This window comes from Plectropomus leopardus, chromosome 16, assembly GCF_026936395.1.
Source record: "Plectropomus leopardus strain MGB_pleo_1.0 chromosome 16, ASM2693639v1, whole genome shotgun sequence".
NCBI classification, from domain to species: domain Eukaryota; kingdom Metazoa; phylum Chordata; class Actinopteri; order Perciformes; family Serranidae; genus Plectropomus; species Plectropomus leopardus.
In genome coordinates this window covers 14,247,665-14,271,394 of record NC_142191.1, presented here as the reverse complement: position 1 = coordinate 14,271,394, position 23,730 = coordinate 14,247,665, and the positions used below count along the sequence as shown (strand labels likewise).

Below are 23,730 nucleotides of genomic sequence, written 5' to 3'. Positions count from 1 at the left end.
TGACAAGTGTTTCTATTTTGTATTTATAAGCAATTAATTTTTTTTAATGTAATACACCTTTTTGTTCTCTGGGCGACAGTAAACAGCAGTTTTTGACCGTGGTTGTGGCATCTGCAGGTTGCGTGGTAATAACTTAAATTTGCTTTGGCTAGTAAACTGGGGGTTTGATGATGTTTTATCTGGATACAAGTAATGTTGTAAATATTTGTGAAAAATATACAAAGTGGCAAGGAGCAAAGGTAAATGTTTGTGGACATTTTGGTTTCTGTCTACACTGCTAATTCATTCAATTAAGTCTGCAGACATTGCAGCATCAGTGGCTTAATGGAAAGCACTATATTGTAGCCCTGAGGTTTCTGCAAGGCTGCTACCGTTAGGCGATGTGGTTTTGTAGATTGGGGGTTTGAATGTCATAGATTTGTCTCCAATTTGGGGGGTTTCAGAGAACTGTCATCTAGACATATTAATTTAACTTCTGTTGTTATAAACACCATAGGATGGTCCCAGCATCACTTGGAAGTGTAAAAAAGCTTACTAAATTAGTCTTAAACAATAAAATATAGTCCACAGGTTACATTGTAAGGAATTGAACTTCTGGCTGCTTCATGTCAAGTCACAGTTGTAGCTTAAGAGGTCATGCAGTGAAATTATCTAGAGGTCGCAGCTCTAGACAACCAAAACAAACTTTACTGGATTAGAGGAGACACGCTACACAGACGTAATTACAAACATTAGATAAGCGTTTTTTTGCATTTGCATTTCCATTATACATAATAAAAAGAATAAACTCTTGATACAAAAATATGCGAGCGCTATAACATTGCTATACTGCTATATTTTATTCAGTTATTATTAGAAATAAATAAATTCACGAAAGAAAATCTGAAGATAAAAAGCAGTTAATTATGTTAAAGACACAAAGATGAGCACTGCTTGGAGCTCAAACTCTGATATGATCGAAATAATTTTGACTAGTGTTAAACACACAGTAGTTCTGCTTTTAGAATTGATGATATGTCAAAATAAATGTTGCGCATGCACTTCTAGAAGTCTCTTACCACAAAATCATCACATAAAATACAATAACCAGCAAATGCTCAAACTAAAATTATTTATCAGATACTGTGGATATTTTTGGGGGGCGATATCTGAATTGATAAGTAGGGGCCTGTGTTAATCAGTTAAGTTACTGCTCCACATACAATACTGTAGGTCTGTACTTCACCATAAAGTGGGCCCACTCATGTGACACAACCAAAACGACGTCCTCCTTTCTCAGCTTCTAATCTTATTATCTTATTAACTTTCTTTAACACCTCACCTTTTGTATGTACTAATTACAGAGTATAAAAATACATAGTTACAATCATTTCATGCAGAATGGTTCCCTCAGACTCTCTTAAATAGTTATGCTGTTCTCTATGTCAGCAGGGTTCAGATATGTGTAGGGTACTTCAAGCTGTGAGTTTCTTGCTGTAATTGCCTCACTGAGGTAGGACAGCTCTGCTTGAAATTCCTTGATCATCTGCTTAGGTGCAGGCTCATTGAAACGTTCCTCGGGGTATGAACCCATGGGAACCTGCCACAATGACAAAAGCAAGACAGAAAATTAGTCTGACAACACTTAATTTTAAAAAGAAAAGCTTTTTTTAAAAAAATGTGGATAGGCCATAATGATCATGCTGCATGTATTTATTATCGTCAAACTTACAACATCTGTGTATTTTTCTGTAAGCAGCCAAGTCATTGCTGCAAAGCTGACTGTCTCGCCAACATCTGGGAGGGTTTCCAAAATTGTCCTCATGCTTGACTGTCCTTTGGTGGTTGGAGGAGGCTTGTTCAGCAGGAGCGAAACATTGGGCGCCCAGGAGTAGTAGTCGTACTAAATCATGAGAGAAGCTTTGATATGTATTACTTATTTTTTAATTTTTTAAAAAAAAATGTATCATGTATTGTGAGGTTATGGGCCCACCTTGGATAGGAATCTATTTTTGTAAATTAATTCTGATGTAAAACAGGGAAAGAAAAATGGGTTGTCTTTTTACCATTTGCCTGTTTGCCCTGTTTAAGGGAATTATTAAAAGCAAATCAATAATGGATGAAGCAGATTACAGATCTTCCACATTTTTGATACATTTAAAAAATTGTTAAAACATCATATGTGTTCCTTTGTCTTAACTATTTACCTGCCCACTGTTTACTGCAGCATGTTGAGCTGTGGCTGTGAAGATCACCATGGTGATAAACTTGATCACCTCTTCAACAGTATGAAAACCTGCTGGAAACCCTGTTGACAGCAAAAGCATTTTCAGATTATTAAAATCCTGATTCCAAAAAAGTTGGGATGCTTTGTAAAAGGTAAATATAAATGGAATGCAGTACTTTGCAAATCCTCTCTATATGCTATTGACTACAGTCCAAAGAAAATATATTTTATGTTTAAACTCATAAACTATTATTTTCTTCATTCATTAATAGGCACTAATTCTGAATTTAATGCCATCACCTTTTTCTATAACAACTCTCCTCGCCTCCTGTTTTCATTTACTTTTTATTTGTGTCTATATGGCTAGACATAGACATATTTATAATTAAGACATGGGTTATGGATACATGTGTTAAATACCTGAGGCTTTGTTTCTGAAGAATCCATGTGTAAATATCTCACTGGTCCACTCCTGCAGCTCAGTGTCTTTACACACCTCATTGTCTGAGGGATAATAGTGCTCCACTACTGCCTTCACAAAGCTGGTGAACACCAAACAATTTGATTTTGAAAAGAGACAGAAATTAAGTTCTCAATGAAATACAAGTATTGAACCATAAAAAGTCCCGTCTCTAAATATTGGTGATTGCTTCTATTAAAAAAACAACAACAAAAAACCTGTTGATGATGTTCCACAGCTTCAGGCCGTCATCTCTGTAGTAGAAGTTTGGTATGGACTCCAGTCCTCGTGCAGTGATGTTCTCTGGCAGACAGAGGGAGCTGTAGGTCGTTTCAGAGTGAGCCCTTCTCATGAGCTCCATCAGGCCGTCATATCCAAGTGAACTCTAATAAGTAAAAAATATACAAATAATCAGACACATTTCTTGAAGTTTAAAAAAGGTTAAAATTTTTTAAAAAAGGGCTTTAATTTAGGTTTGCATGGTGCAGAATAATTGGAATAGTCTGAATATTTAGAAGTGTATATTTTAAAAAGCCATACTATATTCAAAGCCCCCTTTGGTCCAAAAAGAGATATGCGACCTCCAGTGTTTACGTAGAGCGTGTACCGAAAGTGTGGGATCAGCAGCTGTACAGACAGAAGGAAAACATTTGAAAGTCAAAAAAGACACTTATTTACACATCCTTGGTGTGTCAGTCACCAAAGACAGCCATAAGCAAACAAAACTGTGGAGAAGTGTTGAAATGAGTTGGAACAATGAACATGCAGTGAGTACTAAGGCTCAGAAAATCAAAAGTCTGAAAGATGTGGACTTCTGTATTGGTACTTTATTCTACACTAGCATTTAACCCCCACCATGTTTATCTTCTTCATTTGTTGTTAGTCATATTTATTTATCTATTCATTATGTCTTCATTATTCAGTTTAATAGATTTCATTGTAATTGACAGTGACATGTTGGATTATGACTATGCTGAGATCCAAATAAAGTGTAAGTGTGGAAGCAAAGTTCTGGGGTGTCCTGGCGGTCTAGAAGTTTAAGGTGCCTAACACACTATCGCAGCATCCGTTTTGAGTAAACAGCAGGTTAAATGCAGCAGCACTGTGACCTCTGCAGAGCTCCCAAAGTCCTGAAAGGTTAAAGATTTTGTCATTTGTGTGATGATTAAAAAGCAAGTTACTTTTTTAGCACACAAGATAATAACAAGTTATCTTGTGTGAAAGAAGTAACCTTCTGTGACCTTAGGGGCTCTGTAGACATCTGGTGTGTAATGTTACCTTGTAGAGGGGATGAATCACAGAGAAGCTGCGAAGAGCGGCAACAGCATAGACCTCAGCCAGAAAGTGAGTGTTCATGAGGTGATGGACGGCTTGATGATCCATGGAATCTGCATTTTTAATAAACATCTTTGCCAGCAGCCAGTCAGCCTCTGGGTCACTTGGCAGAAAGATGGGATTCTGCTCCGAAGGTTGTTGGTGCAACTGGAATTGTCATAAAAACATATTTAATTTTTATACATTCAAATAGTGCAACAAGACTCCTGAAAACAAACTTCTGTATTGTGGAATTCTCTTTGATTATGTGACTGGACCAGTGATTTTACTTAAGTTTATACCATAAAAATACGGGCAATGATTTGCTCTGTCAATTAAGTACCTGTATTGCAATTGGCATCAGTTTTTTTTCTTGGTTCACGTAGAGCAAACAGAGACCAGCAGTCACATGCAGAGGTTCACCATTTTTGACTCTGGGTGGTATTCCATCCATCCTCTTTTGGTTATAGAGGAATATGTTGCCTTTCTGTGTGGTAAGAAAAGAGAGAAGTAAAAATGTTTAAGAAATCAGGAGGCCGTTAAGGAGATAGGGTTCAAGAAAAGTTGGCCCACAAAGATTATGACTAATTTAAAGCCACTCGTCTTTCTTACCTCCATTTCCTTCTGCAGAGAGCTTCCCTCTGTCAGGAACGGCTTCACCATCTCCTCTGTGACTGGAAAGTTTGGGGGAAGCTCTGAGCAGCGCTTGATCACATTGGGGTTGACTCCATTCAGAAACTGGGATCCATAAAAGTCGTCCTCCTTCCAGTGCTCAGAAACATACTCTGGAAGAACAGCAGTTGACAAATATAATATCTAAAATTTTCTTTCTTTGGGTTTGAAGTTCAACATGATGATCATGGGCATTTAACTAAAAACATCATTGTTAGTTTATTCTTGAAAGAGTTTTACTTCATGGACAAAGAAATCTTGTTACCAAACAGAACCAACAAATATATCTATCTCTGGAAATGGAACCATGACATTCTTGTGGCAAATTATGCTGTAAAACTGAAAAATGGGTAAAAAGAAAAATTACCTGACATTGTTGTCTTTTTGCACCAGAAGATTTTTTTCATGTCTTCAATGCATTCCCATTTTTCATTGGATCCAAGCAGCCCCTTAAGCTTGAGTTCAATGCCACTGAAGACACGGTGAGAAAAACAAGGGTCAACACAATACAAGATTAAACATTACGAATTTACATTTGGCCCAGAAATGTAGAGAATATGTCTATAGTGGCTTAACTTTTTTGTGTCCATCATATATAATATAGACCCACGTTATCAATTTTGTGTTATCTGCTTCAGTTGATTTGGACTTAGAGAAGCGGATTTCAGTTGGGAGCTCAGATGCATGTTCGAAATGGTTGATGTGGGGTAGCCCTTCAGCCATAATCCTCCATCTAAAACAAATAAACAAAAAAACAAAGTTACTAAAAAGAAGTTAGACATAACTCCAGGTGAACTTCTGAGATCGTAACTGCAGCTCTATGTACATGTTGTACTATACACATCAAAACTTACTGGTACAAGCTCTTTTTATGTATCAGCTCTTTTTTCCGGTGGTCAGTCAACAGGGGGTGGTCCTCCTCAAAATCCTTCATGGCTGAGGTATGAAAACAGTAACATTTTTACTGACAAAACTGACAAAATAAATTGTCAAGAAAACAAATAATTATATTTTATTTGGGGAATTTGAGTCAGACCTCTCCCTCCTCTCAGCTCCACCAGTTCTCCCCTGGAGATCCATCTGTAACAGGGGAAAAGAATGGCTTCTCCTTCTGGAGTCGTCACCACGACTTTGGAGAAGTACCATTCATCTTCTGGGAGATACAAAAATGGATCTTTCTCCACCTTAACCAGGAGGAGTTTCCCCAGAGATAAACTGGTTTTCACGGTGTAGGTCCCGGTCTTGAAATGATAATTATTAATATAAAAATAATTCAGTGAGGTATGTAATTATATGTAAATTTTGTGTACTCTGCTAACTGGAGAGAGGCAAATACTCCCACAACCTAAATATTTGCTCAAACAAAAGCCTTTACATTATCCCAGAAATACTTGAAAAGCACTCCATCAACTTTCTTTCTCAGTTTGAAGTTAAAGTAAATATGTCCACCAAGAATCAAATGTCAGTATAAAAAATGACAAACCTGAATGCACATTACAGTAATTAAAGTGACAGAAAATTCTGGCACCTGACTGGTGAAAGCCTAGATTGTATAGTATAACTAAACCCTGTCTGGGAATATTTGGGCTTTTACAGTGGCTTAGTTTAAATTTTTTAGACTCCAACTTCAAAACACTGAATATAATGTATCATGTGACTCTCGAAACAAAAGAATGAATTGCCACGTGATTTTTATATTCACAGTCAGTCAGTTAATTCAGCTGGAATTACAGGGGTTAAAAGGCCACATCTGTAAGATGAATTTGCCAACTCATCAAATTTGTGTGGCTTACTGTATTGAAAACTAAATGTAGGTTTGAACTCATACAAATCATTTAAACAATAAATTTAGAAAAGTGGATCGAATTTGATTGTCCAAAAGACTGTTTAACGCACTTCTGTGCCTCACAGCCCTTGAATTATGAACTAAAATGTGAATTACTTAATAGATTTCCACATGATAATGACATATATTTATGTGTAGTTGAGTAAAGTTAGGTAAATGTAATTCTCTCTAATAGTCCCTCGATAGTCAAAACAAACAAAAGACAAAAGTCACTACATTATCCCAGACCTAATTTTAGGAGGATTTAACTTACTGTCCCCGTTGAAAAGTCAGAGCCATAGTTGTCCAACTCAGTTCTCTCACTCTGCCCTTCAGTTCCAAATAAGGTGACATATATGTGGTCCCATGTTCCTGCATATTGCTTGTCACCTGTTGTCACCTCTAGCTTGTACTCAGCCATTGTTGATGTGTGGAAACTGTCTAGAAAGAGAAACAATAAAATCTCTACATTGTGAAGTGAATACTCCAACACGCAGAAAGAAACTTTAAATTTGCAAATAATTCATGTACTAAGAGCTTCTGATGTTTTTGTCCAGTGTCCAAATTTTCGTCCACACTTATCCAAAAATCTTGATAAAGCTTAACTTTGTTTAGTATTATGTTGTGAACAATTTTAAAAGTGCAGTATTTTGATCATCAACTGTCATACAAAGAGAAAAGATGAGAAATCTTCCAGTACCCACACCTTCAGATGGAAGTGGTTTTTACCACGTCTTCGTCTTATAGTTGCAGGTCCAGTTTTTCCCTGTCTTTGGTCTGCGTTCTTTCTCTCTGTCTTTTTCTTTAGTAAGTCCATCTGTCTGAACCTTTGTGAGACCACCTCCCCCACTGTGCTTTGACATAACATGTCTGGCACCTCTTTACAATGTTGTGTTTCTGGTTTTTTTAGTAGCTGTATGGTGAGGGGTAGGAGCAACAGTTGTACTAAACCAGGGGTGTCCAAACTGTTTTTAAAGGGGGACAATAATAGATAATGTCAATAAACCTGGGGGCCAGGTGCTTCTTGCATCATCTGGGTTATCAAAAAATTCCCATCCAAATTAAACAAATTCAACTGCTTTATCCTTCAATAAAAAAGCATTGCACATTCCACTGCTCCTGAAAGCGGTGGCCGTAGCTGTCATCTTCATGCTTCTTTACTATTGCCATGTGTCCTACCTATATATATATATATATATATATATATATATATATATATATATATATAAACACTACTGTTCATTTGCCATCTCTGTAGGTCATGCTTGGGGCATGTCTACAAAGTGTATAATAGTAATTCCATCGTGAGGTGACTGAAAACAACAAGGCAAATAACCTGAATTCTGACAAGAAACACCTTAGAGACCATTATTTCTCCATGATGAATCAAGTACATGGTACATAATAAGTCTGCCCTTATGATGGTCACTTTATAAACACATTGTAAACTATAGCTGGGTGGTGGTGCTTCAAACGGTCTGTGCATCTAATCTGACTCATGCTCATTGTTCCCACTCATTTCTTAGTATCTGTACTTACTCACATAGTTTTATTGTAGTAGTTATACTTTCAACCCAGAAATAAATGTTAGGAAATTGTAGCAAAATACTAATTTTTGGTTTAAATTAGTATTTTTGTCGTGTTTACCTTTTTACCTTTGCTTTGAGTGTATAGCCACCTAACTGGTACCCCCATTCTAAACATTACTCACAAATCTGCTGCTTCAACTTGCTTTCTTACTCAACCCACCTAACTTAGTTAAAATATTAATATTTTCTCAATTCATCAGAGTTATTATATTTATTTTAGTTTTAATGTTTAATTTCATTTTGAATTTTTCTTTTTAATTCAGTTTATTTTTGGTGGTTTCCGGAGTTGGTTTTTTTACTGTTCAAAAATGTTAAATTAATTTGAGTTTGTATTAGCTTCAGAATTAAAATACAGGGGGTATTATGTGTGTAAAATTTAAGAAGTAGGTATTAGATCACCAACAAAACACTTTATAAACGGAAATGACTCACAGTTATGTAGACATCGCAGTCGCAATAAACATATGCACCACTGGGTTCTCAACTTAAGACATTCTAGGTCTTAAGGTTTAGCTAACTATGATAATCTTGATTTGTATCTGGATTTGCAATGAAAAACACAGTGATAAAAAGTCTGTCAACATTTGTTGGCTTGTGGAGTTTTGTAGAATACTGAAATATTGTCTGGGAACAAATTATGCAGAAACATTTCTGAACACTTAACTTTTTTGCATTTTACTGAACACTAGGTGTCAATACTGAAATTTTATAATCTTGTTTTATTGTGTGCATGACATCTTTTGCATGTTGGTCCATCCTGGCAGTCACAAGGTGCCAGACTTTAAGCAGCAGGCATCCAAGAGTTAATATCAAGAGGCAAAGTGCCAAATGAGAGTGCATTTTGGGTTGGCTTTTACTTTTATTTTTCCAAGCAAGTGCGTTTACGAACTGATAATCCTGTACGTAAAACTTAATCGTGTATTGCATTCAAAAATTAGTCAGAGACAAACGGGTGAATATTAATTCTGTATGAGACATTAATCAAGTTACCACACGCCATATATGATTGAGGGATGTCCCTGCAGTAATGAAGGTCCACTGATCACTGCACAAGCACACTGTAGACTGTAGATGGCCGGTGTGTTTGAAATTATTTGTAAACCAAAATAAGACACTTGTATGCTCATTAGCATCTCTAATCTCTTGTTGATAGTTCATGTGCTGTTTGTTTACTGCATACCATTAACACATTTAACCCCAAAATAATAAAACCGCAAATACTAGAAATCACTCAAAGAGATGATACTGTGACTATGTCTAGGGTGGACATTTCATAGTCCTCTACATGATAATACATAAATGTTGTGGAAAAAAATAATTAGATTTGAATTTTGAGAGGCCTTGTAGTCCCTCACAGTTCGCATCCCTTGTGTGAAGAGAATTTGCGTGTCAATCGATTAAACTATGAGGACCCTGATGATATTCTTTGCTCCCATTGTGAACAGTCTGGTCTGTGTCGATGCATGCTGTATCGTTATACTCTCCAATATCTTGATTATAATATAAATTATGTACCGATTTGTGTCATAATTAACATATTCAAGTAAGGACAAGTGAGACTCATCAAGTCTTTTTTCATCATAAGTAAGTGAAGATTTGCCTGAAATACAAGTTCTCTTCACATCATGTTCTTTATGTACCTGTAACTAGTTGTTCTTTAGAATACACAGTGATAGGCAATTATGCTAATGATCAGTATAGGCACCTCTAAATTTTGTGATATACTAAATTAAGCGCAATACCCTTTTATACCTGTCTGTACGTAATACAGGAATGCAGGAAGGCAGAGTATATCAAATCAGGATTTGTTGAAGGTCCTTGAAGCAACACCTAGATAGCTCTCTAACACCTCACCAATTGCATTTACAGTAACATGTGCAAAGCATGCTTCCAGCATGCAAAGCAAGTGCTGACAAATACATGAATACAATTGTTTCATGCAGAATGCCTCCATAAGACTTTCTTAAACAGTTATGCTGCTCTTCAACCCAGCTGGGTTGAAAAAACGGACAAAGTTAGACTGACAGCTTTTCCTGGAGAAAATAAAAGGTATTTTCAAAATGTGGATAGGCCATAAGGATCAGACTGTAGGTGTTTATTAACACCAAACCTACCATGTCAGTGTACTTCTGTGTGAGCAGCCAAGACAGTGCTGCAAAGCTGACTGTCTCGCCAACATCTGGAAGGGTCTCCATAATCGTCTTCATGCTTGTCTCTCCCTTAGTTCTCGGGGGAGGTTTGTGCAGCAGGAGCAAGCCATTTGGCATCCAGGACTGGTAGTCAAACTAAATGATGGAAGAATCTTCAATATGTATCAAGCAGCCTTAATTCTTGATCAAACACCAATGTGTATATGAATTTGATAGTCGCATTTACCTGTAGTTCTACCTTCTACCTTGTAGTTTGTAGCGCATCACTCCATATCTCATCCAGCCACTCGCACTTGATCTCTCATTATTATTACTGGGGGCAAATATAGTGATTTTGGGGCCTGGGGCCATAGGTACATTTCCTTATTTTCAACCTTTCTCTGACTGAGAATGTTGGCAGGCTGTTAGGCTATTGGAGCTATAGGAGAAGATGAAAAACATTTTCCAGTGTAAAATGGTTAGTAGCACTCAGCAGAAGTTCAAGTCAGAGTCCTGCAGTGAGGGGAGGTTGACCTACTATCAGAGCAATGTACTTATATTTACCAGAAGTTTGTTTAAGATGGAGCTTTTATTTTTTATATTATGCTGGATAGTTTCATAGATAATAATGCATCATATGTTTATTACACTCCAAGACACCACAGTCACATGAAACCGTGTCAGTGAACTATAAGGGCAAAAAACAAACCAAAAAAAGAAGCAAAAAGTAAAATAATCCTTCATGAATTGTAATCGAGGTTAAATGTTCAATTAATCGTGATATTGATTTTAGGTATAATTGCTTAGCCCTAATATATATACATATATATACATATATAGTGTTAACAAATGACCTGAGAACAATATGAGAATGTTTACCTGATGCTTTGTTTCCTAAGAAGCCATGTATGAATATCTCACTGATCCATTCCTGCAGCTCAGTGTCTTTATGTAATATGGCTGTTCTTTTTCTTTGAAATAGCCGCTATGCTAGCAGCTGCTTTTTAAATCTCCTGCAATGGGCTACACAAATAAAGCGTCAATCCTGTGCCACCCATGGTCATCTCTTTCTGGATTTACATTTGTTATAAGCTCATCATGGCACTGTGACCACCCCCATTCCAGGCTCAGAGGTAGTCCACTACAGGCAGACTACTACACTACTGACACTAAGATGGCAGACAGCAGAAAAGTGTGCTAACAATGTGTCAGCACCCAAAAGGTGAAGCTAATGAAGGTAAACTTTGTTTGCATGGTTTTACAGGGATACTTTATGATTGAATTTTGAAAAAGAAACGGGAAGTGTTAATTTTAAAATAAATGTTTTTCATCTCTGTGACTGATGTAAAAAATGAAACTTTAGTGGTATGATGTCAGTATAATTATCAGCAGACCCTTTTCACTACCTATTTTTTGCTGAAAACCTTGCATCAGGCAGGAAAAATAGGCAAGACTCCTCTCGAGATGCTCCGCATCGGAGCAGAAGCCAAGCTGTACCTGAGCAGCATAGCTCAGATGAGCAGCGTGCCTGGTTGTTACCTTTCTTTAGCAGTGTAACTCGTCACAGGTATCAAGGTGGACAGGCTAATGATGCCTTTTTCAAAGCACCTACTTGAGATCTCATCACAGTTGATTCCTGTTCAATTTAAGAATGAAGGAGCTCGATTAAACATACAAATTGTGCTTGGACATGCAATGGTTTCCCTTCCGCACTTAATCAACAGCAACCCCACTGGAGGGTCTCCCACCATCTGCTTGTCTGATCGCTTTTGACCCACAATTGTTGGTTGTGGCTGATTTTATACTGCAGATGCTGAGATCGAGAAAAATCCTTGGGTGCAGGAGACAAAAGGCAGACCTGTTGTTATTACAGAGCAGAGTAGGCAGGACAGTAAATAGGGGTGGTAACAGGAGAACCAAGTGAGGGTGAACAGGATGAGAGTAGAACACACCAATCTAAACAGCACACTATTTATCTTTAGGAAGCACACCTCAGGTTATGTGAACAGTGCAAACAGACAGAGTACAGCATGTATTTGTGTTATGGCAGGGGTATGGGGCAGAAAGTGAAGTGATGCTAACTGATGTCGGGATCAGTGGAACTCCACAGATGACTATTTGTTCATTCAAACTAGACTCTTAAAACAAAATGTAAACAGGCATCTCCTGTTACCTGAGCACACTTAAAATTGCAGCTGAGATCATGGTCATGGTCATTTAACTCACAACAAGATTGTTGGTTTGTTCATGAAAGGCTTTGACTTCATATTAAAAAAAATCTAAAATCTACTTGACACTGTTGTCTTTGTGCACCATGGACATTTAGGTTTCTGCCTTCACAGCTGATTCCTGTGGCAGACATTGCAGCATCAGCTGCTACCATTAGGCAATGTGGCCTTGTAGATTGGGGGCTTGATGCTCTGGGAGTATCATAGAATTTTCTCCAATTTTGGGATTACAGTTTTGTTATTATAAACACTATAATGGTCCCAGGATAACTTGGTAGTGTAATAAAGCTTATTAGGTTACATTCTAAGGAATTTAACGTCTGACTGCTTCATGTCAAGTCATAGTTGTGTAGCTTAAGAGGATATGCAGTGAAATTACAAAGATGTTACTGCTCAGGACAACTGATAAAACTTAACTGGATTTGAATCAGGAGACAGACCACACGGGTGGTAATTACAAACATTAGAAAAGCTTTATTTTGATATTTTAGTTTAAGAATGCCTGTTTTTGTTTTCCCATTATACATCACAAAGAAAATCCTCTGATTACAAAAATTTGTGAATGCTATACTATTTTATCAAATTATAGGAAGAAATCCTGGAGATAAAAAGCAGTTTATATTACAAACGCAAAGATAAACTCTGCTTGGAGTTTAAATTCTGATATGATAGAAAAAATTGACAGAAACACACATTAGTTCTTTTAGAATTGGTCATATGTCAAAATGAATCTTATACATGCACTTGTAGAAGTCTCTGAACGCAACACCAGTAGCAAAAAAACCCCAACAATTCAGGAAGCTTTCGCACTAGAATTATTCATTCATTTACATTTCACCATAACGTAGGCCCACTCATTGTGAAACAACTAAAATAATGTCCTCTTGTCCCAGCATGCAACATCTCATTAACTTGCTCTAAAACCTCATCTTTTGTATGCACTGAATACAGAGTATAACACACCTCCCAGCATGCAAGACAGGTGTTGGGAAATACATGGTTACAATCATTTCATGCAGAATGGCTCCCTCAGACTCTCTTAAATAGTTATGCTGTTCTCTATGTCAGCAGGGTTCAGATATGTGTAGGGTACTTCAAGCTGTGAGTTTCTTGCTGTAATTGCCTCACTGAGGTAGGACAGCTCTGCTTGAAATTCCTTGATCATCTGCTTAGGTGCAGGCTCATCGAAACGTTCCTCGGGGTATGAACCCATGGGAACCTGCCACAATGACAAAAGCAAGACAGAAAATTAGTCTGACAACACTTAATTTTAAAAAGAAAAGCTTTTTTAAATGTGTATAGGCCATAATGATCATGCTGTATGTATTTATTATCATTAAACTTACAACATCTGTGTATTTTTCTGTAAGCAGCCAAGTCAGTGCTGCAAAGCTGACTGTCTCGCCAACATCTGGGAGGGTCTCCAAAATTGTCCTCATGCTTGACTGTCCCTTGGTGGTTGGAGGAGGCTTGTGCAGCAGGAGTGTGCCATTGGGTGGCCAGGAGTAGTAGTCGTACTAAATCATGAGAGAAGCTTTGATATGTGACACTTAAGTTTTTAAAACAAATATTTCTCGATTATTATATAATGTGAGATTATGGGCCCACCTCTGACTGGAAACTAATTTAGGGCATTATTGTCATGTTGAACAGGGAAAGAAAAAGGGATGTTAACCTTTTTACCATTTGCTCAACTAAAGCCCTTTTTAAGGGAATCATTAAAAAATAATGAATAATGGATAAAGCAGATTACAGATCTCCCACATTTCTGATACATTTAAAAATCTGTTAAATCGTGAATATGTGTTCCTTTGTCTTAACTATTTACCTGCCCACTGTTTACTGCAGCATGTTGAGCTGTGGCTGTGAAGATCACCATGGTGATGAACTTGATCACCTCTTCAACAGTATGAAAACCTGCTGGAAACCCTGTTGACAGCAAAAGCATTTTCAGATTATTAAAACAGCAATTCCAAAAAAGTTTGGACGCTGTGTAAAAGGTAAAAAAAAAAAAAACAATGCAATAATTGGCAGATCCATTTTACATGCAATTGAAAACAGTCCAAAGAAAATATATGTAATGTTCAAACTTTAAACACTTTATTAGTTTCTTTCATAATTATACACTCATTCTGAATTTAATGCCATCAATATGTCCGAAAAGTGCTGGGATAAGGGCATTTTGTACCACACTGTCACATCACCTCTTCTTTAACAACTGTTGTGTTTGGCAACTTTTTCCCATTCTCGCTTGATAAACTACTTTAGTTGCTTAACAGTCAAGTTATCAGTTGTTGAAATTTGTGCTTCATAATGTGCCACAAATTTTAATTGGGAGACAGCTCTAAACTGCAGGCAGGCAGTCTTGTACCTGCATTTTTTTTTCTGTTAAGCCACTCTGTTGTAGCAAATGCTGAGTGTGGTTTGGTATATTCTTTTTGGGATAAGCAGAACTGTCTCTGAATCTTTCTAAATCTGTCTCTAAATAAATTTTGTCTGGATGGCAGTATATGTTGCTCCAAAACCTGTATGTACTCAGCACTCATGGTGTCTTCACAGATGTGTAAGTTATTCATGATGCTATGGGTGCTAACACACTCCCATACCATCACAGATGCTGGCTTTTAAAACTTGTACTGGTGACAGTCTCGATGATCCTTTTCCTCTTTAGCCCAAAGGACACAACCTCCATGATTTCCCAAAACAAATGGACATTGTGCATTTGTCAGACCTCAGCACACTTTCCTACTTTGTGTCAGTCCACCTCAGATGAGCTTGGACCCAGAGAAGTCATTATTTTGTCTGGATGTTTTTTATAAATAGAGTGCAGCCTGTGTGGTCAAAGGTTACAGGCATTCAGTGTTGGTTTTCAGCCTTGCTACTTACATGCAAACATTTTGCTGGACTCTCTTAATCTTTTGATGATATTATGGATTGGTGATGGTGGAATTCCTCAATTTCTTGCATGTGTGCATTGAGAAAGGTTGCTCTCAAACTGTTGGACTATTTGCCCAAACAACCTTCAACAAAGAGACCATTCTTGCTTGTGAGCAACTGAACCTTTCCAGGACGACCTACCATTCCTATTAATGATATTTTAATCTGTTACCAGTGATCTGTTAACATATTTTTTAAGCATTCAGTAACTTCCCCAGTTTTAAGTTGCCCCTATCTCAGCTTTTGTATACTGTGTTACAGGCATTAAATTGAGAATAAGTTCATATTTTACAAGAAACATGACGTTGATCAGATAGAACATTAGATATCTTGTCTTAATACTGTGTATAATTGAATTTGGGTCAGAAAGGATTTGCAAATCTTCGATGTCTGTTTTTATTTCCTTTTTACATAGTGTCTTAGCTTTTTGGAATTGGGGTTGTATCAGCAATAACTATCTGCGTTGAAAACTTAAAGTTTTATTCATAAATAGTGTGAACAAAAGACATTAGGGCATGGGTTAATTACCTGAGGCTTTGTTTCCGAAGAAGCCATGTGTGAATATCTCACTGATCCATTCCTGCAGCTCAGTGTCTTTACACACCTCACTGTCTGAGGGATAATAGTGCTCCACTACTGCCTTCACAAAGCTGGTGAACACCAAACAATTTGATTTTGAAAAGAGACAGAAAGACTGTGCTTCACAACACTCCAACTGTCTACATTTAAGTGATTGCTTCATTAAAAAACAACAACAAAAAAACCTGTTGATGATGTTCCACAGCTTCAGGCCGTCATCTCTGTAGTAGAAGTTTGGTATGGACTCCAGTCCTCGTGCAATGATGTTCTCTGGCAGACAGAGGGAGCTGTAGGTCGTTTCAGAGTGAGCCCTTCTCATGAGCTTTGCAAGTCCGTCATATCCAAGTGAACTCTAACAAGTCAACACAAATATTCACGTTCAGACACATTTCTTGAAGTGAAAAAAGAATAGTTCAAAACTTTGTACTCAAAGATTTTGTTTTGCATGGCACAGTATAATTGGAATAGTTTGAATATTTAGAAATGTATGTTTTAAAGAGCCATACCCCATTCAAAGTCCCCTTCGGTCCAAAAAGATATGTGCGGCCTCCAATGTTGACGTGGAAAGTGTAGCGAAAGTGTGGGATCAGCAGCTGTACAAACAGAAGGAAAAATATTGAAAGTCAAAAAAGACACTTGTTTGCACATCCTTGGTGTGTCAGTCACCAAAGACAGCCATAAGCAAACAAAACTGTGGAGAAGTGTTAAAACTGAGTTGGAACAATGAACATGCAGTGAGTACTAAGGCTCAGAAAATCAAAAGTCTGAAAGATGTGGACTTCTGTGTTGGTACTTTATTCTACACTAGCATTTAACCCCCACCATGTTTATCTTCTTCATTTGTTGTTAGTCATATTTATTTATCTATTCATTATGTCTTCATTATTCAGTTTAATAGATTTCACTGACATTGACAATGACATGTTGGATTATGACTATGCTGAGATCCAAATAAAGTCTAAGTGTGGAAGCAAAGTTCTGGGGTGTCCTGGCGGTCCAGAAGTTTAAGGTGCCTAACAGACTATCGCAGCATCCGTTTTGAGTAAACAGTGGGCAGGTTAAATGCAGCAGCACTGTGACCTCTGCAGAGCTCCCAAAGTCCTGAAAGGTTAAAGATTTTGTCATTTGTGTGATGATTAAAAAGCAAGTTACTTTTTTAGCACACAAGATAATAACAAGTTATCTTCTGTAAAAAAAAAAAAAAAAGTAACCTTCTGTGACCTTAGGGGCTCTGTAGACATCTGGTGTGTAATGTTACCTTGTAGAGGGGATGAATCACAGAGAAGCTGCGAAGAGCGGCAACAGCATAGACCTCAGCCAGAAAGTGAGTGTTCATGAGGTGATGGACGGCTTGATGATCCATGGAATCTGCATTTTTAATAAACATCTTTGCCAGCAGCCAGTCAGCCTCTGGGTCACTTGGCAGAAAGATGGGATTCTGCTCCGAAGGTTGTTGATGCAACTGGAATTGTCATAAAAACATATTTAATTTTTATACATTCAAATAGTGCAACAAGACTCCTGAAAACAAACTTTTACTTAAATTTATACCATAAAAATCCGGTCAATGATTTGCTCTGTCAATTAAGTACCTGTATTGCAATTGGCATCAGTTTTTTTTCTTGGTTCACGTAGAGCAAACAGAGACCAGCAGTCACGTGCAGAAGTTCACCATAATTTGCTCTAGGAGTTATTCCATCCATCCTCTTTTGATCATAGAGGAATATGTTGCCTTTCTGTGTGGTAAGAAATGTTTAGGAAATCAGGAGCCTGTTTTAGGAAGTAGGCTTCAAGGGTTTTCCACTATGATGTAAATGCACCTTTTAGACACAAAGTAAAGATAATGACTTGAATGATTTAAAGCCACTCGTCTTTCTTACCTCCATTTCCTTCTGCAGAGAGCTTCCCTCTGCCAGGAACGGCTTCACCATCTCCTCTGTGACTGGAAAGTTTGGGGGAAGCTCTGAGCAGCGCTTGATCATATTGGGGTTGACTCCATTCAGAAACTGGGATCCATAAAAGTCGTCCTCCTTCCAGTGCTCAGAAACATACTCTGGAAGAATAGCAATTAGTAAATATTATATGTAAAATGTTGACATATGAAGTATAACGTGATGATCATGTGCATTTAACAAAAAAACATGATTGTTGGTTTACTCCTGAAAGACTTTTACTTCATAGACAAACAACAAATATATCTATCTGTGGTTATGAATTCATGATGTGGTGAATTGCGCTGCAGAACTAGAGAATGGGTAAAAAATATACGTATATACCTGACAATGTTGTCTTTTTGCACCAGAAGATTTTTTTCATGTCTTCAATGCTTTCCCATTTCTCAGTAGATCCAAACAGCCCCTTAAGCTTGAGTTCAATGTTACTGAAGTAAGACAGGGTGAGAAAAACAAGAGTCAACACAATACAAGATTAAACATCACAAATTTCCGTTTTGCCCAAAAACCACTGCCTATAGTGGCTTAACTTGGTTGTGTCCATTGTATATATGAATGTAGACCCACGTCAACAATGTTATGATTTCTGATTCAGTTGATTTGGACTTAGAGTAGCGGATTTCAGCTGGGAGCTCAGACAGATCATTGAAGCAGACAATGTTGGGTAGTCCTTCACCCAAACTCTTCCATCTAAAAAACAAAGTTACAGAAAAGATTTTAAGATAATTCCCCTGATCAACATCTGAAACCATAACTGCAGCTCTATGTACATGTTGTACTACACACATTAAAACTTACTGGTAAAAGTTCTTTTTATGTATCAGCTCTTTTTTCCTGTGGTCAATCAGCAGGGGATGGTCCTCCTCAAAGGTTTTCATGGCTGAAGCATGAAAACAGTAAGATTTTACTGACAAAATTGACAAAATAAATTGTCAACAAAACAAATAAAAATATCTGCGAAAAGAAGTGATATCTCCTCATATATCCACAGATTATTCTTTATTGTGATAATCAAATATTTGGGAAATTTGAGTCAGACCTCTCCCTCCTCTCAGCTCCACCAGTTCTCCCCTGGAGATCCATCTGTAACAGGGGAAAAGAATGGCTTCTCCTTCTGGAGTCGTCACCACGACTTTGGAGAAGTACCATTCATCTTCTGGGAGATACAAAAATGGATCTTTCTCCACCTTAACCAGCAGGAGTTTCCCCAGAGATAAACTGGTTTTCACGGTGTAGGTCCCTGTCTTAAAATAATAACTGTTATTAACATTAACAAATTGAGCAACGTGTGTCATTTGGGAGAATAATATAAATATTCCCACAACCTAAATATCTGCACAAATGAAAGCCTTCACATTATCCCAGAACTACTCGAGAATCACTCCATCAACTTTCTGTCCCAGTTTGAAGTTAAATATGTCCAGCAAGACTCAAAAGTTCTCTAGAATTGATATTTTAATATAAAAAATATGAAACCTGAATCCACATTACTAATTAACTAATTAAAGTGACATAAAATTATGCCACCTGACTGGTGAAAGCCTAGATTGTATAGTATAACTAAACCCTGTCTGGGAATATTTGGGCTTTTACAATAGTGGTTTGTTTAAACTCTGTCTTCAAAACACTGAATATAATGTATCATGTGACTATAGAAACAAAAGGATGAATTGCCACATGGTTTTTAAATTCACACAGTCAGTCAGTTAATTTAGCTGGAATTACAGGGGTTAAAAGGCCACATCTGTAAGATGAATTTACCAACTCATCAATGAGTGTGGTTTACTGTATTAAGAGCTAAATGTAGATTTGTGATACAAACCTTGTTGATACAAATGTAGAGACAAACCTTATATACAATACATTTAGAAAAGTGTGGATTGAACTTGATTGTCTAAAAGACTGTTTAACGCACTTCTGTGCCTCACAGCCCTTGAATTCTGAACTAAAATGTGAATTACTTAATAGATTTCCACATGATAATGACATATATTTATGTGTAGTTGAGTAAAGTTAGGTAAATGTAATTCCCTCAAAATAGCCTCTAGATAGAGACAAATAGTACCCCATCATAAATATATTTCTTAAACAAAAGTCACTACATTATCCCAGACCTAATTTTAGGAGGATTTAACTTACTGTCCCTGTTGAAAAGTCAGAGCCATAGTTGTCCAACTCAGTTCTCTCACTCTGCCCTTCAGTTCCAAATAAGGTGACATATATGTGGTCCCATGTTCCTGCATATTGCTTGTCACCTGTTGTCACCTCTAGCTTGTACTCAGCCATTGTTGATGTGTGGAAACTGTCTAGAAAGAGAAACAATAAAATCTCTACATTGTGAAGTGAATACTCCAACACGCAGAAAGAAACTTTCATGTACAATTCATGTACTAAGAGCTTCTGATGTTTTTGTCCAGTGTCCAAATTTTCATCCACACTTATCCAAAAATCTTGATAAAGCTTAACTTTGTTTAGTATTATGTTGTGAACAATTTTTTAAAAGTGCAGTATTTTGATCATCAACTGTCATACAAAGAGAAAAGATGAGAAATGTTCCAGTACCTACACCTTCAGATGGAAGTGGTTTTTACCACGTCTTCGTCTTATAGTTGCAGGTCCAGTTTTTCCCCTGTCTTTGGTCTGTGTTCTTTCTCTCCGTCTCTTTTTTAAGTGAGTCCCTCCGCCCTACCTTTTTTGAGACCACCTCCCCCACTATGCTTTGACATAACATGTCTGGCACCTCCTCACAATGTTGTGTTTCTGGTTTTTAGTGTCTTTATAAGTAGCTGTATGGTGAGGGGTAGGAGCAACAGTTGTACAACTTTATGCTTCTTTGCTTTTGCACACCTGTGCCACCTGTCAGAAAAATCTATGCTGCTTGTCATATATGTGTTTATAGATATAGGAAGGGAAAATTGGAAAATCATAGACTTACTGACATCAGTTGCAAGCCTGAACCAAACTGTACAGGGTGAGCAGGAAATGAGATACTAGCCATTTTGACACAGAGATCATGCTACAACAAAGGTTGCTCTTTATACCACACCTGGATTTTTACATAGAGCCAAACAATGGCAGCATCATTCTGTTCCAGTTTACAATGCATAGTGGATCCAGCAATGAAAGGAGGCATGACAGGTGTGGTGTTAAACAAATGAGGGGCTGCCTTAAGCATGACAACTAACCAATGCATTGGCAGTCTTTTCTACACAATAACAAACGCATGACCTCTCAGTCACAAGCATTTACTGTCTCTGTTATGTGACAGCTGATCTCGTCCTCTGCTTGGGAGATAAGGAGGTCATGAATCTTATTGTTTTCCCATTTGCGTTTACCACCACTGTTCTTCTTTTTTAAATCAGCCTCTATGCTAACATACTTCCTTTTAAATCTCTCATGGTGGGTAGCACACATATACATGTCCTTAAGACAATACACCCTTTCCCGCCTTAAACAAGCAGTGTAAATGCAGCTATTGAAACTAAGCTGGCAGACAGCAGAAAAGTGTGCTAACAATTTGCCAACCCCCAAAAGGTGAAACTAGTGAAGACAAACTTTTTTGTGCTGCTGTTACACAGGGTTAGACCCAGTGGTGGACTACGGTGTGCACGGTCTGGCCGACTTAAAACTGCAGACGCTGAGGAGCAAAATCATAACTGTTTACAAAAATATGCATAGACAGAAATGTGGTTTGACGTTCTGGCAGTACGGCACAATTAAATGAAGGCGTTGGAATCCCTGGTTTATGGTTTGTGAAATGGAGCCATCTCATTCTTCTTTTCATCTACTCTAAAATGCACAGTTGTTTCTTATTGTTTTATCTTTCACTGTACTGACATTCAAGTACCAGTTGGAACTTGCTCATGATGGACAAGCCCCTGAGGGCCTGGAGAGTGCGGATGATTATAAAAAGGTCCAATTGTGGTTCTACTGATCACACTCCTTGTTACTAGCTACTGCCTGTTTGACCTTGGTTTTCTTTTAGCATTTTTCTATAAGTGTGAGTTTCAGAATACCTTTGCTTGTATTCAATTGGGACCAGCAGCCTTCCTCAGGGTTCACCAGTCTGATTTTTCACTTGAAATTGTTCAAAGAAACAGTTGAGCTCTTCTGGCAGTGCAGCGTGGATGTTGGAGTTGGTGGTGGAGCTGCCTTTGTAATTAGTAATTTGCTCTACTACCTGCCACACCTGCCTTTTGTCATTGTCTGTTAAGTGCTCCTCAGTTCTTCTCTTATAGACTCGTTTGGCATCTTGCGGTGCTGTACAGGGCCCTGTCTCCTGACTTGAAGGCCATGTCTAAAGCACTGAGGAGTGAGTGAACTTCTTTGGTCATCCAGGGTTTCTGATTTGGATAGACCCAAATGTTTTTCTTCACAATGATGTTGTCATTGCAGCTTGCAGTGTAGAACAGAACAGTTTGTGTGTAATCCTCTAGATCCTGGTGTTCAAATAAGTCTTTTTGCAAAACAGTCTTTTATTTGGGAGAGAGCTCCCTCTGGCCAGGTTTTGAAAGTCTTTATGGTGTGCTTAGATTTCTCCTAAAAGAGTTATAGGCTGGGAAAAGGAGCAGACATACGTGGTAAGATAGGCCCAGGCAGGACAACAAGTAGGGGTGGTAACAGGAGATCAAATGAAGTTTAACAGGATGAGAGCAGGGGCTCCCAGTAGCTCAGTTGGTAGCGTGGGTGCCCCATGTGCAGAGGCTGTGTCCTCACTGCAGCAGCCACGGGTTTTATTCCGGCCTCAGTCCTGTCTTGTATCTCATCCCCTCTCCCCTCCCACCTGTGCTGTCCTATCCATTAAGGGCTAAAAGCCCAAAAAATAATCTTTAAATAAAAAAAAAGAACAGGATGAGAGTAACATTTCAGTCTTAACAGCACACTATTTACCTTGGGAAAGCACACCTCCAGGGTATGTGAACAGTGCAAACAGACAGAGTACAGCATGTACTTGTGTCATGACAAAGGTATTGGGCAGAAAGTGAAGTGATGCTAACTGATGTCGGGATCACTGAAACTCCACAGATGAATATTTGTTCATTTAAACTCAACTCTTATAGCAAAATGTAAACAGGCATGTCATGTAAGCCCAGCCTACTCAAAATGGCAACAGAGATCTTTTTTTCTTCAAAGAACTAGATGTGTAAATCACCATTTTCATCGCAATATGATATTACATCGATTCTTTGGCCACCGATGTGAATTTTGCCACAAGATGATCTCGATTCAGTTTTGGGGCCTTCGATGGAGATGATACCATTTGCCCATTTAAAACAATTTGCAACAGAAGAAGCTGCCACTTTTTCCTCTTTTCCTTTTGGCCATAAAAAATAAAAACATAAATCTTTAATAAAACATAAATCATGTTAATAATTGTAATCAGTTAAGTGTGGTTAACTTTACTTTAAAATTACTCCGAGACACATAAAACAGCATGATATAAGTTAGCCTTCAGGGCTTTTTTTTTTTTTTACCTTTCGAAGAAATGTCTCCATTTTAACCCAGACCATTATCTGTTTCCTTTAACTTCAGGGCCATCTGGCTTAAAGCCCTGAATTAAAATTTCCGCAACAGCCTTCAAAAATGGATCAACAAAAACATAATTTGATAAAATTATTAAATTCGGCTCAATAATAATTGTCAAGGTTCACAGATGAAACAGTTGTTTTGTGCATGTCACCCATTATTAGCTTAAGCAATTTTACAATGCATAAATTAGCCTAGGGGCTGGTGGATTTTTCCTCTGCTCATAGCTTAACAGTGTACATGTATTATTTATACTCTTCATACTCACTGTTGACAAAGCCACTGCGTCTCCTGACAGAACAGCACGGGTTGT

General features: G+C 37.7%; 3 protein-coding genes across 8 annotated transcripts in view; 1 reads left to right on the top strand and 2 right to left on the bottom strand.

Annotated features, from left to right (window-relative positions):
* LOC121955228 (protein-glutamine gamma-glutamyltransferase E-like) overlaps positions 1–23,730 on the top strand; it is a 129,557-nt gene that overhangs the window by 65,266 nt on the left and 40,561 nt on the right. Inside the window, exon 6 of one of the 6 annotated variants that reach the window (XR_015779244.1) lies at positions 17,838–17,939. The exons of 2 other annotated variants lie outside the window; for them this stretch is intronic. The gene's annotated coding sequence lies outside the window, so the exon portion shown is untranslated. Of the gene's footprint in view, positions 1–1,735; positions 1,875–4,610; positions 4,750–17,837; positions 17,940–23,730 lie in introns of those variants that run through there. 3 more of the 6 variants (XR_015779241.1, XR_015779242.1, XR_015779243.1) reach the window with 3 other exon arrangements.
* Positions 205–7,551, bottom strand: LOC121955233 (hydroperoxide isomerase ALOXE3-like). Its single transcript, XM_088089873.1, has 14 exons — positions 6,752–7,551; positions 5,689–5,893; positions 5,507–5,588; positions 5,263–5,385; positions 5,020–5,123; positions 4,593–4,765; positions 4,324–4,467; positions 3,945–4,148; positions 3,207–3,293; positions 2,885–3,051; positions 2,627–2,748; positions 2,187–2,287; positions 1,712–1,882; positions 205–1,579 (listed from the first exon to the last, which is right to left on the bottom strand). Exons 1-14 carry the CDS (start codon positions 6,896–6,898, stop codon positions 1,400–1,402), a joined length of 2,010 nt encoding a protein of 669 aa, XP_087945999.1. The 5' UTR covers positions 6,899–7,551; the 3' UTR covers positions 205–1,399.
* Positions 12,874–20,772, bottom strand: LOC121955232 (hydroperoxide isomerase ALOXE3-like). Its single transcript, XM_042503088.2, has 14 exons — positions 20,031–20,772; positions 18,931–19,135; positions 18,690–18,771; positions 18,459–18,581; positions 18,216–18,319; positions 17,820–17,992; positions 17,532–17,675; positions 17,198–17,401; positions 16,446–16,532; positions 16,125–16,291; positions 15,889–16,010; positions 14,252–14,352; positions 13,770–13,940; positions 12,874–13,642 (listed from the first exon to the last, which is right to left on the bottom strand). Exons 1-14 carry the CDS (start codon positions 20,265–20,267, stop codon positions 13,463–13,465), a joined length of 2,100 nt encoding a protein of 699 aa, XP_042359022.2. The 5' UTR covers positions 20,268–20,772; the 3' UTR covers positions 12,874–13,462.

What these genes read in the sequence shown, in the direction of transcription:
- LOC121955233 (XM_088089873.1), bottom strand. Translation starts at nt 6,898, where the DNA reads ATGGCTGAGTACAAGCTAGAGGTGACAACAGGTGACAAGCAATATGCA. An exon ending in GATAACACAAAATTGATAAC is followed by an intron (nt 5,124 to 5,262) that starts GTGGGTCTATAT and finishes CCGTGTCTTCAG; the next exon opens with TGGCATTGAACTCAAGCTTA. An exon ending in CTGTGGAACATCATCAACAG is followed by an intron (nt 2,749 to 2,884) that starts GTTTTTTGTTGT and finishes GGTGTTCACCAG; the next exon opens with CTTTGTGAAGGCAGTAGTGG.
- LOC121955232 (XM_042503088.2), bottom strand. Translation starts at nt 20,267, where the DNA reads ATGAAAGTTTCTTTCTGCGTGTTGGAGTATTCACTTCACAATGTAGAG. An exon ending in CATAAAAAGAACTTTTACCA is followed by an intron (nt 18,582 to 18,689) that starts GTAAGTTTTAAT and finishes TTTGTTTTTTAG; the next exon opens with ATGGAAGAGTTTGGGTGAAG. An exon ending in TGATGCCAATTGCAATACAG is followed by an intron (nt 17,402 to 17,531) that starts GTACTTAATTGA and finishes TGACAATTCCAG; the next exon opens with TTGCATCAACAACCTTCGGA.